The sequence below is a fragment of the Sus scrofa genome, chromosome 14, assembly GCF_054392235.1.
Source record: "Sus scrofa isolate SSC_HxYL_T2T_F1_AM1 chromosome 14, Sscrofa_HxYL_maternal_Yorkshire_Landrace_v2.0, whole genome shotgun sequence".
Lineage (NCBI taxonomy): Eukaryota > Metazoa > Chordata > Mammalia > Artiodactyla > Suidae > Sus > Sus scrofa.
In genome coordinates, this window is record NC_139396.1 from 54,024,541 (window position 1) to 54,039,505 (window position 14,965).

The window sequence follows — 14,965 nt, forward strand, 5'->3', positions numbered from 1 at the left end:
CTAATCCACTGATCTAGGCCAGGGATCAAACCAGAGTCCTCATGGATACTCCTGATACTCCAGGAGCTGGGTCTTAATAAATCAATCTCGGGAAAATTCCCCTTCTGCTGCCAGGAGGGAAGTACCATAGCAGAATCACTCTAAGAGAGTTAACTAGGCCTTCTCCAGGAGAAAACAAAATAGCTCTCCTCGAATGTGGCAAGAGTGACTTTTCTTTTTTAGATAAGCCCATGGACTGGCTCACAAGCCAAAATTTGCCATCAGCCCAAGCATCGTGGTATCGGGCATAGCAGCCAAATATTATGGGTAGTGTGTGTAGCTTGTATATCTTGACTACACAAGGAGAAGGGTTTCCAAGTGATGCCAGAAGGCCGTTCGTTCGTGATTTACCAGGTTCTCCATACTCTGCTGGCAGGCTGTGTGGATCAGCTTCTCAGCCCTCGTAGTGAGGACCACTTCATTGAGCAAGCAGGGAAGAGGGGTTGGTTGCTTTGGTGACTTATCTCACCCAGGGGATCCTAACAAGTCACATTTATGACAGTTTTCCACCTCAGCTTGGGGTAGGGGCTGGAAAAAAAAATCTCAGGTGTAGAAAATGACAGCTTTTGCTTTGCAGAATTGTGTGCCTGGGTTTTCTCTAACCCAAGCCTCCAAATTCCAAATTTGGAGGATTTCCCCTGAATTCTCTGTACCTGGAGCAGATACTTTCTTAGATTATTCAGGTACAAGCTCCCAAGCAAGTATCAATCAAAGAGACACAGATGTCACAAAGGGCAGACTCATCTCAAAGTTTGGCTATTTTAATGCAGCTTCATTGTTCAAGGTAGTATGGATATGTTAAGTGGTTCATTTTCATCCTGCAGAAAACACTAACAGTTTCTATCTTATGCAATTTTGTCAAATTCAAACATGACTTTTGACCATTAAAAAATTTTTTTTTTACATATCTTGACAAGATTTTTTTCTGGAACATTTCTTTTAAACCTTGAAGTAGTTTGGAAACATCTGCCTATCTGCTCATTCCTCTGGGCACAGCCTTTCAAGAGCATTTATGCTACCTTTCAGATTTTATGCTGAAAATCTCTTCTCTTAGCTGGTGGTAGGGCTGCTTGACAGAGGTGGTCATAGAGAAACGAGGAGGAAGCAAGCTTTGTAAACTACTACTAATTCTCTTAATTAATATGCTACGACCCACTCCAGCTTCCACAAGGTCAGACATGCAAGACAAGTACTTGGCCAAAAAAGCAGGAGTCTAACTAGTGTAAAAATAGATTTTAAATAAAATAGAATCTCTATAGGAAGAGAATTAGGTTAGCTTCCCATTCCCACTCTTGCTTTACGATATCTGTATACATAAGTCCAAGGGGGACTTATGGAGTTGGTCTGCCCTAAGTAAAAATTGAGAATGTCTGAGTACATTCATGATGCAAAGTTACATGTCAGGTTCTTTGGGAAATGCTGCCGCACATCCCGCAAAAATGGATGGTTGGTGTGCGTACAAGTAACACGTAAGACATTTAGGTCAAAGAGGATGAGGCCTGATCACAGATTAAGAACCAGTTCTTAAGTGTAATAATTTGAAAACTTTGGCTAATTATAAACACAGAAAATGAAACCCATCATTTAACAGTATGCCTTGTTACCTTGTTACCCTATCCAGCTACCTCTTTTGGAAGCGAAATTCCAACACGCATCTTCTTTAATTTGGCTTAATTACTGCATATTACAATTTTTTCCTGACATTTCTGTTTCTAGAAAAAGTACATAGCCCCTCTGTTGGCTCACAAACCAGCATTACACGACTGTTCTAAAGGGGCCTCTGTTAAAATTCTAATTTTCGAATTTAGCAGCAGCCTTTGGTTATATCTTGAAAGCATAATTGAAAACCTGCCCAAGCTCTCTCTAGCCGCAAACCGAACGTGCAGTCCCGTCTTTTGTAAACAATCAGAAAATACTGATCCCAGCAAAATATAGTCAGCCAGTCAGAGGCCTCACTCTACCTTTCCACATGGACGATAAATCAATCCGGCTGCTTATCCTTGATGCATGTTATGAAAATCCACTCTGAGATCTGAGCCTTGGCGCAAACATTGAGCTTCCTTCTTTGAGGTTCATAATGAGGTGTGGAGGCATCAAAAATAAACAAAGTAGAAACATCACCATTTTTCCTACACTGGGTCCACTCAGCCTGCCCGGGGCTGCTTTTTCCTGGCCAGCCCCGGAGCAAGAGGAGATGGCTGCTAGTGACAAGCCAATGCCAGGTTTATAGACCCAACCTCTTCTGATGGAACATTTGACCAATTCTTCAGTTCCCCAGAAGCAGGTAATGACAGTCAGGTGAGAGTAATGTTAGGGGATTTTCATAAAAACTCAGTGGCCAGTGGGAATCTCTCAAGCAGCTGCCCTGACCTCAGGGAGGTCTGCTGCTTTAGGGCTAAGGTAACATTACCTTTGAGGGGACCAAACCAAACTAAACAAAACACAAAAACTGACCCCAGAACTGAATGTCAAATACACCAACTCAATAAATACAACGGAAAAACGCATAGCAGAGTTGGGGCATCTATCCAAGTAGGAAGGCAAAATGGTCATTAGAACGTCCGAGGTTAGTGAATTATTACAGTTGAAAAAAGCAGCCACCTTTTATAACACCGCTGTTTCCCTCAGCTCTCCTCGTCAACCCTCTACCCTGTGACACCACACACTAGCAAATGAAAGAACCATACGACTGCGGCTTGATCCTCGCTTGTACTTATTTAGGGTCTACCCTCATGTTGAGCTGAAGGCCCTGGCACAGCCTTGAGGTGCCAGGGAAGACAGTCTCAGGGACATCTGTTTCTCTGAAGGTCACTTGCCCCTCTTGCTGCGGCCCTTCCTGGACGACAGCTTCCCACTGCCCCCCGAAGAGGAGGGGCTCGAGGCTGAGGCCATGGGGATGTTGATCTGTCCCTCCTGAATTTCCTGCCGTGCCTCAGCAGGCAGATGGCTGATCTTTTGCTGTGTCTCCAGGTAGAACATGACGTCCCGCAGCTGCTCCCGGATCTCGGTAATCTGCATATCCTTCTGGTCGCAGGTCTCTTTCAACACCCTCTCCTCCTCCTTCAGCTTGTTCTGTAGGAGGACTTGATTGGCTCGTAGACACTTGTTCATTTCCTGCTCCTCTTTGAGCTCCGTAGTGAGTTTGGCCACTTTCGTGTTTAGCTGAGTGCACCTTTTACAAAACAAAGGGAGACAAGGTGGGTTTTTCATTTGCTGGCAGCGTCCCCCTTTTTGCTCTGGGACTGAACAGAGCAGCCATGAGCTCAGAGTCCGGTTAGGGCAGACTCCTCCCTCCCATGGTGAGGGAGACATATTTGCTACCACTGCAGCAGGGTGGTAATGGATCAGGAAATTTTTTTTTTTTAATAAAATTTTTTTTGAAGGCTCAGAAATTTTTAAAGGCTCAGAAATTTTTTTTTTTTCTTTTTTGGCTGTCCCGAAGCACATGGGAGTTCCTGGGCCAGGGAGTGAATCCAAGCCGCAGGTGCAGCAACGCTGGATCCTTAGCCCACTGTGCCAGGCGGGGGATCGAACCTGTGTCCCAGTGCTCCCAAGATGCTGCTGATCCCACTGCACCAGAGTGGGAACTCCAAAGGATCAGAAATTTTTCAATAGCAGAAACTATTCTGTGATTCATGGTAAAACTTCTGCTGCTTCTCTGTTTTGTTTACATGGGTGACTTAGAGATGATAGCCGTGATAAAAAAGTTATGAGGAAAAGTGACATTCTTACAGAGTCAAGTGCTCTGACCGCACTGCATTTGCTAGAGAAGAGTTTTCAGGAAAAGGGAGTGCCTTTAATGATGCTCAATCTTACTCATAAGTAAAGAATTACAAATTAAAATACCAATGGAGATACCATTTCTATGTATCAGAATGCCAACAAGCTCAGATGTGGGAAAAGGGGTGCTCCCACATGCTGGCACTGGAGTGGGAACTGGTACAAACTCTTTGGAAGTCAAGTTGGCAACATCTATGAAAACTAAAATTTCACCTGCTCTTTGACATAGTTATTCTACTTCCAGGAATTTATCCTATAAAATAAATATCCTCGGGGAGTTCCTGTTATGGCTCAGCAGGTTAAGACCCTGACTATTCAAGAAGATGTGGCTTCAACCTCTGGTCCCACTCAGTAGGTTATGGATCTGGTGTTGCTGTGGCTATGGCGTAGACTGGCAACTGAAGCTCTCATTCAACCCCTGGCCTGGGAACTTCCTTATGCCGTCGGTGCAGACTTAGAGGGTGCTGCCTTAAAAAGAAAAAATAAGAGTAGCAACAAAAATCTCAGAACTGTGCTAAATGACATATGGAGAAAGATGCTCATTGCAACATTGTTTATACCAGTGTAAGACTTGAAACAACTTACTTGTCCATCAGTGGGGAACTGGCTAAAATTATTATGAGACCTTCATAGGATGTTACAGTGATTAAGAAGATCCAGATGTGCCAGTATGAGAAAAAATCTCCAAAACAGTATTTTACCAAAAAAAATACATTATTCAATTTTTGTAGAAAAAAGATGTGTGTGAGATGTTTATATAGGCACAGCAAAAAATCTATAACAGCAAATATTCACTGGTACTATTAATAATGATTACTTGCAGAAAGCAGGACTTAGGCAAAAAAAAACTAGTTTTAACTTTTAAATTCTTGGAAGAGTTCAATTTGTTAGAGTGGTAAAAGTATAGGAGAATTTTGAATTTTTATTTCTATTAATGCTGCAGTGTTTTGTTTTTGCTTTTTAGTGCCACACTCTCAGCACATGGAGGTTCCCAGGCTAGGGGTATAATCGGAGCTACAGCTGCTGGCCTACACCACAGCCAGAGAAATGCTAGCTCTGAGCTGCATATGCAACCTACACCACAGCTCATGGTGACGCTGGATCCTTAACTCTCTGAGTGAGGGCAGGGATTAAACCCACCCACATCCTCATGGATACTAGACTGGTTTGTTACAGCTGAGACACAATGGGAACTCCCAACACCGACATTTTTAATAAATAGGAAGTCACAGTAGGCTTGCTCCTCATATAGGGAGACCTCTGAAAATGGTGACACACACTTGACAGTGATAGTGTCTCCATGGGCATCGAGGAGATTATCAGGAAGTCCCTGCTGTGGCTCAGCGGAAATGAATCTGACTAGTATCCATGAGGATGCAGGTTCTGCGATGGCTTCGCTCAGTGGGTAAAGTATCTGGTGTTGCTGTGAGCTGTGGTGTACATATCAGATGTGGCTTGAGTTGCTGTGACTGTGGCTGTGGCTGGCAGGTGCAGCTCTGATTTGATCCCTAGCCTGGGAACTTACATATGCCATGGGTATGGCCCTAAAAAGTCAAAAAAAAAAAAAAAGGAAAAAAAAAGGAAATTATCTGTTTATGGAGCCTGTTAGAATAAAACAGTTAATTAAGAGGCCAATTATACCTACTTTCTTTCCACAGACTGCTTTTCTTTCAGGAGATCATTTAGTCTGTGCTCCAGATTATCACATTTCTCAATTGTTTCTTTAAATTTGGTCTTCATGTTGTTAATCTGAAAGGGCAAACAGAGATCAGTTTTATTTCACAAAGACAAAGCTGTGTGACCTTTGGGGCTAATTTCACAATTATTTTTTTAAAGTACCTGTCTCTAACTTTCACAAACCAAACTTAGAAAAGGTGAGACTACTCTAAATTTTTGAAATAGGAATAAAAATTTTGAGAAATCTTTTCCTTACCATTTTGCTAAACCAAGATGAATATTTATTTATTTTTTTGTCTTTTTATTTGTTTTGTCTTTTTAGGACCGCACCCACGGCATGTGGAGGTTCCCAGGCTAAAGGTCTAATCAGAGTTGTAGCCGCCAACCTATGCCACAGCCACAGCAATACCAGATCCGAGCCGCATCTCTTCAACCTATACCACAGCTCACGGCAACCCCGGATCCTTAACCCACTGAGAGAGGCCAGGGATTGAACCTGCAACCTCATGGTTCCTAGTCGGATTCGTTTCCGCTGTGCCACGACGGGAACTCCTAAACCAAGATAAATAAAGGATCAAGAGCTACTACTGAATGTCAAGCAAAACTGTTAGAAAGTAAAGAAAGAGCTTCAGGCAGTATCATAGAAGATGGCTGGTTTGACAGAGATCAGACCAGAACCTCCTATTCTTTTTTAAATTGAAGTACAGAAGTTCCCGTTGTGGCTCAGAGGGTTAAGAACCACAAGGATTCGGGTTTGATCCTTGGCTTTGCTCAGGGGGTTAAGGATTGGCATTGCCACAAGCTGCAGCATAGGTTGCAGATGTGACTTGGATCTGTGGCTATGGCGTACGTAGGACAGCAGCTGCAGCTCTGATTTGACCCCCAGCCCGGGAACTTCCACAGGCCAAAGGTGAGGTCCTAAAAAGAAAAAAACTGGAGTATAGTATAGCTGATTTATAATATTTTCTAAGTTTCAGGTGTACAACAAAGTGATTCATATGTGTATATATATATTTCAGATTATTTTCCATTATAGGTTATGACAAGATAATGAATATTGTTCACTGTGTTACACAGTAAATCCTTGTTGCTTTTCTATTTTATATATAGTAGTGTGTATTTGTTAATTCCATACTAATTTATGCGATCAACCTTCTTCCTTTCCCCTTTGGTAACCATAAATTTGTTTTCTATGTCTGAGAATCTGTTTCTGTCTTGTAAATAAGCTCATTTGTATTATTCTTTAGATTTAGAATTACATGTGTGATATCATATGATATTTGTCTTTGTCTGATTTACTTCACTTCGTATGATAATTTTTAGGTCCATCCATGTTGCTGCGAATGGCAGTATTTTCATTCCTTTTCATGGCTGAGTAATATTCTGTTGTCATGTGGCCACATTTTCTCTATCCATACATCTGATGGACACTTACGTTGTTTCCATGTCTTGGCTACTACAAATGGTGCTACTATAAACACTGGGGTGCATATATCTTTTAGTTTTTTGTCTTTTCTGGATATATGCCAAGGAGTGAGATTGCTGGATCATATGTTAGCTCTATTTTTAGTATTTAAAAAAAAAAATTTTGGCTGTTACCACAGCACGTCGAAGTCCCGGGTCAGGGACTGAACCCAAGTCACAGCAGCAACCCGAGCTGCTGCAGTGACAATACTAGATCCCTAACCTGCTGTACTACAAGGGAACTCCTATTTTTAGTTTTTAAAGGAAGCTCTGTACTGTTCTCCACAGTGGTTATACCAACTTAACATTCTCACCAACAATGTAGGAAGGCAGAACCTCTAATTTTTTCTTTTTTTTTTTTCTTTTTGCCTTTTCTAGGACTGTTCCCATGGCATATGGAGGTTCCCAGGCTAGGGGTCTAATCGGAGCTGTAGCCACTGGCCTACACCAGAGAGAGCCACAGCAATGTGGGATCTGAGCCGTGTCTGTGACCCACACCACAGCTCACGGCAATGCCAGATCTTTAACCTACTGAGCAAGGCCAGGGATCGAACCCATAACCTAATAGTTCCTAGTTGGATTCCTTAAACACTGAGCCACAACGGGAACTCCAGAACCGTTCATTCTTAACTCACCATTACTTTTAGCCCGAGATCACATTCCAAAAGTTGCTCTTGACTCTTGAACAACATGGGGGTAGGGGTGCTGATCCTGCTCGAAGGAAAAAATCTGAGTATAACTTCATAGTCGGTTCTCCCTATGTGAGCTTCCGCATTTGTGGATTCAACTATCTTTGGATCCTGAAGTACTGTAGCAGGTATCCACTGAAAAAATCCACATCTAAGTGGATCTGTGCAGTTCAAACCCATGTGGCTTAAGGGTCAACTGTATTACCCAAATAATCTGAAGATACTTGTAACAGCTGATTCTAGGTGCTTGGGTTTTTTCCCCTCCAAACTCACTATTAATTTTCTTATGTACCATTAGCCACATGGGATATAAGCAGTTCTTGTTTCACTGAGTTTATATAAAGGCAATTTATAGAGAGAAATAACTGCTATTACATTGTCTTAAAAATTTAAGGGAAATTAAAAATTCTGGTGTAGTATGTGTCAGATGGCAGCAATCCTGGCTAGGCATCTGCTGCAGTCTAGTTAGGTAGACACTGGGTTCACACAGGTGGGAAGATCTATAGACCTGAGAAATGCTTCAATTCTACTGTCCTAATGACACAGGGAGGAAATAGGTGGATCACGAAGTAATAACAGGAAATGGAAGTGACTGAGAATTTAAATTCTATGGCCCAGGCACCAGCTAGGAGTTTTATAGGTAGTATCTTGTTTATTCTTTATATCAAGGCTATAACTTAGGTTTGTGAACTTCTTTACAGAAACTGAGGCTGAGAGAAAGGTGAGGCAGTATACCCCAAGGTCACCCACTCAGAGTGAGGTGGGTCCAGTACTGGACCCCAAATCTGAGTTCAAAGCCAAGTTCTAAAACTCTCTCTGCAATGGACAGGAGGCTAAAGCTCTACAGCAAAGGAAAAGTGACTTCTGGGCAAGATTTAAACTCTTAGCAGAGATCCGTGACACAGGAAACATCCATCAGATCAGAAAAAGGGGAATTCCCATCATGGCTCAGCAGTTAACGAATCTGACCACCATCCACAAGGAGGCAGGTTCAATCCCTGGCCTTGCTCAGTGGGTTAAGTATCTGGCACTGCCATGAGCTGTGGTGGTAGGCTGCAAACGAGGCTCAGATCCTGCATTGCTGTAGCTGTGGCATAGGCTGGCAGCTACAACTCCGATCTGACTCCTACCCTGGGAACTTCCATATGCTGCATCCGTGGCCCTAAAAAGCAAAAAAAAAAAAAAAAAAAAAAATCAGAAAAAGGGCCACTGCTTCTAATGCCTTCTTTTTAAACATCTGCCATACAGCCTGCCTGGCAGCACTGGTCTCTAACTGCACTGCTTTCCCTTTTTAAATGTATTTTTATTTATCTTTTGCTTTGTAAGGTTGCATCCATGGCATACGGAAGTTCCTAGGCTAGTTGAATCAGAGCCACAGCAATACTGGGATCCAAGCTACGTCAGAGACTTATACCACAGCTCATGGCAATGCTGGATCCCCGATCCACTGAGTAAAGCCAAGGATCAAACCTGCATCCTCATGGATATCAGCTGGATTTGTTTCTACTGTGCCACAATGGGTACCTCCCTTTTTTAATTTTTATATTTTATTTTTTGGCTGTGCATGAGGCATATGGAAGTTCCCAGGCCAGGGATGGATTCTAAGCAGGAGCTGCAACCTGCATCATAGCTGCAGCAATGCAGGATCCTTAACCCACTGAACCAGGCCAGAGACAAACTGGTATCTCTGCAGAGACAAGCTGGATCATTAACTCACTGCGCCACAGTGGAACTCCCTGATCTTTTTTTAAATAAGAAAATACGTGTTTTGTAGAATTTAACTTTAGAGCCAAAGTCATTAAGCTGGAAAAACATGCAATTAAAGGGAGATTTCTAAAAGTTCCTCTATGTCATAAAAATAAAAATAGCTTTCAAATTATTCTGGTTCTATTTGGTATTAGTTTTCTCCTCAATATTGTTTTACAATAAGACCGTGAGACCCCTTTTGACATTTTCTCTTAAACTAACTCCTATCAGTTTACGGAAATTGGAAAGGACAGAAATGATCATCAAAAGGAACCAAACTGTTTTGATTGCTAAAGACAATAACACACACACACACATTTAAATTAAGATAAAAAATACCAAGTAACCTCAAAAAAGGTTTTAATATTGCTATAGGCGAATGTTACAATGGCTTAAATTAGTGGTTTAAAAAACATTTCTGGGGAATTCCCATCATGGCTCAGTGGTTAAGGAATCCGACTAGGAACCATGAGGTAATGGGTTAGATCCCTGGCCTTGCTCAGTGGGTTAGGGATCTGGCGTTACCATGAGCTGTGGTATAGGTCGCAGATGCGGCTCAGATTCCTCGTTGCTGTGGCTCTGGCATAGGCCAGAGGCTATAGCTCCGATTGGACCCCTAGCCTGGGAACCTCCATATGCTGCGGGAGTGGCCCAAGAAATGGCAAAAAAACAAAAACAAACAAACAAACAAAAAACCCCCAAAACCAAAACATTTCTGACCACTAGCCTTCAGTAGGAAACAGAACATGTACACACATGAAACAAGAGCTTCACAAAACCATATTAAATGTGATCACTCTGATAGCTATCCTATTCTTTCTTTTAAGGGCTGCATGTGCAGCATACCAAAGTTCCCAGGCTAGGGGTTGAATTTGAGCTGCAGTTGCAGGCCTACGCTTACAGCCACAGCAACACCAGATCCGACTTGAGTCTGTGACTTACACTGCAACTCACAGCAATGCTGAATCCCTAACCCAATCAGCAAGGCCAGGATTTAACCCATATCCTCATGGATACTAGTTGGGTTCATTACCTCTGAGCTACAGTGGAAACTCCCATCCTATTCTGTTTTTTTTTTTTTTTTTTTTTTTTTTGTCTTTTGTCTTTTGTTGTTGCTGTTGTTGCTATTTCTTGGGCCGCTCCCGCGGCATATGGAGGTTCCCAGGCTAGGGGTTGAATTGGAGCTGTAGCCACCGGCCTACGCCAGAGCCACAGCAACGCGGGATCCGAGCCGCATCTGCAACCTACACCACAGCTCATGGCAATGCCGGATCGTTAACCCACTGAGCAAGGGCAGGGACCGAACCCGCAATCTCATGGTTCCTAGTCGGATTCGTTAACCACTGTGCCACGACGGGAACTCCCTATTCTGTTTAATTAAAAAATGCCAGTTGTGGCCCACCAAACTCATTTCATAATCCACAGGTAGAAAAACAGTGATTTATGTATGGAGCTAGAAGTTTAAAGAGAAAAGAGAATTTGCCTGTACCGATGGCCTACTGTATGTTCTTCATTCATGGTCCCATGAAAACTAGGAACCTTCAAGTGGGTATGAACTTTACTTGTTAGAACAGATTCTGCTCACACACTCTAATAACTGCACTACCTAAAGCATCGGCGGACTGGAATAGTATTTTAACTGAACACCAGAGTGAATTTCAACCTTCAGCCCCTCCTCTCCTCCACATTAACTTTTTATGAGGCCCATGACCAAGAACCTCTGCCAGTGAAACCCAGGGTCAGTTTCTGTTTCTCCCTGCATGTGCTCCACTGCTGGAGGTGCCAATGGACAGAGGACTGGTCAAAAGGAGGACAATGGCAGGAACAAAAGGCTTGTATCACTACTAAAATAAGTTTCTTAGAAAACCAAAAAAATCCTTTTCAAGCCCTTCGAGCTTTTAATTTAGGGCTGCCCTTGCCTCCACCTTACCCCTACGTAAAAGTAAAACACAAGTTTCACATTTTTAGCTTTCCTGCCCCTCAACTTGTTCTTCATGGGCATGTGTTAGGGAATGCAGTTAATCCTAAAGAATCTTAAAAGGCAGAGAATCCTGAGCTTAGCTTTCAAGGGTCTGCACAAAGCTCTAGGTGATCATGATGGTACAGTCTGTGGAAAAATCCATTAAGTGAGGCTGCCCAGAGTCGCCAGTGCTCCTCCCTGGGAATCTAAAACTTGACCCCAAGTGGCAGTGACCCCTGCCTTTGCCTCCTGAATGCTGCTGGAGACACATCCTTCCCACACGTATTCCAATCAAGCCCTACTCAGAACAGTATGTCAAGTGACCTGAATGAAGCACCTCTGAAAAGGCACTTCCACTGCTCAGAAGATCCTCATGAGGACTTTCTTGCTCTCTCTCTCTTTCTTTCCTTCCTTCCTCTCTCTCTCTTTTTTTTTTTTTTTTTTTTTTTTGCTTTTTAGGGCTGTGGGCGCAGCATATGGAGGTTCCCGAGCTAGGGGTCAAATCGGAGCTGTAGCTGCTGGCCTAGGGCCACAGCCACACAGGATCCGAGCCGCGTGTGCAATCTACACTACAGCAGCAATGCCAGATCCTTAACCCACTGATTGAGGCCAGGGATCAAACCCGCATCTTCATGGATGCTAGTTAGATTTGTTAATTGCTAAGCCACGATAGGAGCTCTGGTTCTTGTAAGAATTTCATCACGAACTTTTACCAAAGATCATTTAAAAGCTGGTGTTAGGCCTTAGGGAAAAAAATCTGACTTCTCATTTGTAAGGCATACTGAGAAACTAGGGTCGATGGACCTGGTGTAACGTCAGAGCTTGACCCTGCCTGCTAAGCCCCAGGACAACACTAGTTACCACTGAGTTGAGCTCCAACCTTGCTCTGTAGTTCTCCATTTGAAAGCTCAGTTACTGGAGGGAATTCATAAAGTTATTAAAATAATTATTAAAAAAAATCAATCATTAAAAAATTTAAATCTTCTTTTTTTTTTTTGGTCTTTTTTAGGTTGGCACCCATGACATATCAAAGTTCCCAGGCTAGGGGTTGAATCAGAGCCTCAGCCTCTGGCCTATGCTATAGCAACAGCAACACCAGATCCGAGCCACATCTGAGATCTACATCACAGCTCACAGCAACGCCAGATCCTTAACCCATTGAGCAAGGCCAGGGAGCCAACCCACGTCCTCATGGATACTGGTCGGGTTTGTTACCATAACAGGAACTCCTAAAAGCTTTCATTTAACTCTAAGGAAATCAATGAATGATGAATACTGTCTCTAGGTCCTGAGAATGGTTCCTAGAACTCTAGGTTATACATGAATACACAGATGCTTACTGATTTTCAAACTCCTTCCTCTGGAAGCCTCAGGATTCCTTGTACACACTAAACACAAAGGGAAAACCAAGCAGGTGGAGCTCTGGGCCAGTTTGAGCCAGGTTTCTACCAAAATCACACTTTTCTCTTTTCCCATTGGAAGAGTAAATGGCCTCTTCTTTAAAGGATTACTTTGTTAAATTTTGTTTCTATTTACTTATTATTTTTTTATTTTTGTTTTCTAGGGCCACACCTGCCCCACATGGACGTTCCCACGCTAGGGGTTGAATCAGAGCCTATACCACAGCCACAGCAACGTGGGATCCCAGCCACGTCTTCAATCTATACCACAGATCATGGCAACACTGGATCCCCGACCCTCTAAGCGAAGCCAGGGATCGAACCCACATTCTCATGGATACTAGTTGGATTTGTTTCCACTGCACCACAACAGGGACTCCTACTTTGTTAAACTTTGAAGACCACTGCCCTAGACCAATCAAGTGCCATGGTGATCAGCATCTCTGACTAACTTTATTTCCTTCCATTTCAAAGCCCCATCTTGTTGCTTCAGAAGCTCATACTCAGCTCCCCAAAGCAGCTGTTCCCAAGCTGACAAACCAACTGGCTGACTCAAATTACAAGCCCTCGCGTACATACTTCTATTTTTTAAATGGAATTGCACAAGGCACTAGAAAACCTGATTGAGGTTAACAAACAAACAACGTCCCAACCCCAAATGCCAAAACACTTAAGCTTTTAAATCTGAGGCTTCTTTTTTTCAGGTATATATATTTTATTTCTTCCTTGATTTAGTATAGTCCAGGGCTGAGCACACAAACTCTTGATTTACTAATCCTAGGTAAGAATTTATCTCTGCTTCCCTTCTCTTAAATTATACTTAGTAGATTACATCTGCAATAGTGTATTTTTATCTCTTCCTTTCCTTTTTGACTAATTTCATTCTCATTGTAGTCTGGCATTTCATGCTCCCTGACATTGCCTTCAGGGGCTAAGTCTCCAGTAAAATGACAATTCAGGTGTTTACTACTTCTCCCTGGAACCTTGATCTAGAATTAGGTTACTGGAATAAGCCAACTAATTCCAAATCTCCTCTTTTTTCTCCCCTCGTGCTAACCCCCAGCTTTGTTAAGATACAACTCCCATATAACAAAGGTTTCTCTGTAGAAGTAAAACAGTTCTCTGCCTATAGACAAGACTAAGAAGAAAGATTCTAAGATTTCATTTCCCCCATCCTCTGCCTTCTCCCACACAAGCTCAGGATGTCCTACCAAGAGGCATTTCAGCAGTCACCACATCAGAAACTTACCTCCTCTGCTGTGTCCTTCTCTATCCGAACTATCTTGTTTTCCCAGTAGATTCGTTGAGATTCCAGCTGGCTTGTTAGTAAATAGGAATACTAGAAACGGAGAATGAATACCAAACATAAGTCACTGCTGTTGGTCTCTGAAATTCAACTAAAACTTGACTTTTAACGACCTCCAGAAAAGTAAGAGGAACATTCAGAAAATATATTACACCTTGAGTCCACTCTACTCAACAAACCAGGGGAACACAGAGATGACAATTACACTTCTGTCCTCCTGGGCTTATCATCTACTTATGGACAGAGAAAAGTACAATTAAAAACCTCTTATGTTTCTGTTTAAGCTGACTTTAAGATGGAACCACATGGTTTTAAAGCAAAGTGTTAAATCAGCCGATCCATCTACCTTCCTCAGGAGGCTGTCCCTGTCACTCCCGTGATGGGTTAAGTGCCCCTCTCGGCTCCCTCAGCACTGTGCCTATCATTAATAGCACTTAATGACATTAGCACGTAATCAACAGCTTACCTGCCTTTCTCCTTGACTGAACTGTAACCCTTTGAAAGTGAGGATTATATCTTTATTTTTGTACCCCCAGTGCCTGGCACATTTTGGATGTCAAGAAATGTTTGCTGAGCGTATGAATGAATCAATAGTGCTGTGTATGTACAGAGAAAGGAGAGATGGCTTAGAGAAGTAGGATTTGGCAGGACTTCTGAGAGAAGGTGAGATTTGAGAGGACTCCTGACAGACAGGAGGAGGAGATAGACTCCAGAGGAGTACCATGATGTGTGAGTGGTGGATGTTCAGCATCTCTTGGAAGTGAAGACACATGAGCCTGGGGTGTGTGGTATGGAAAGATAGGGCCTGTGGAAGGCTCTGGGTTATTATGTGGTGAAATGTGAGCCAAGGAGAAGCAAGATCACATCTGCATGTTGGAAAGACCATTCTAAGAGACTGGAAGAG

At 42.7% G+C, this 14,965-nt stretch overlaps 1 protein-coding gene across 6 annotated transcripts in view; it reads right to left on the bottom strand.

The window, feature by feature from the left end:
• Positions 1-784: 784 nt before the first annotated feature.
• Positions 785-14,965, bottom strand: part of BRAP (BRCA1 associated protein) — a 41,070-nt gene continuing 26,889 nt past the window's right edge. For all 6 annotated transcript variants that reach the window (XM_021073840.2, XM_084996351.1, XM_084996349.1 and 3 more), the window contains 3 exons: positions 14,005-14,094; positions 5,465-5,568; positions 785-3,211 (listed from right to left, as the gene is read on the bottom strand). In XM_021073840.2, the coding sequence (XP_020929499.1) occupies positions 2,848-3,211; positions 5,465-5,568; positions 14,005-14,094 (558 nt within the window). In that variant the 3' untranslated portion in view covers positions 785-2,847. The remainder of the gene's footprint in view (positions 3,212-5,464; positions 5,569-14,004; positions 14,095-14,965) is intronic.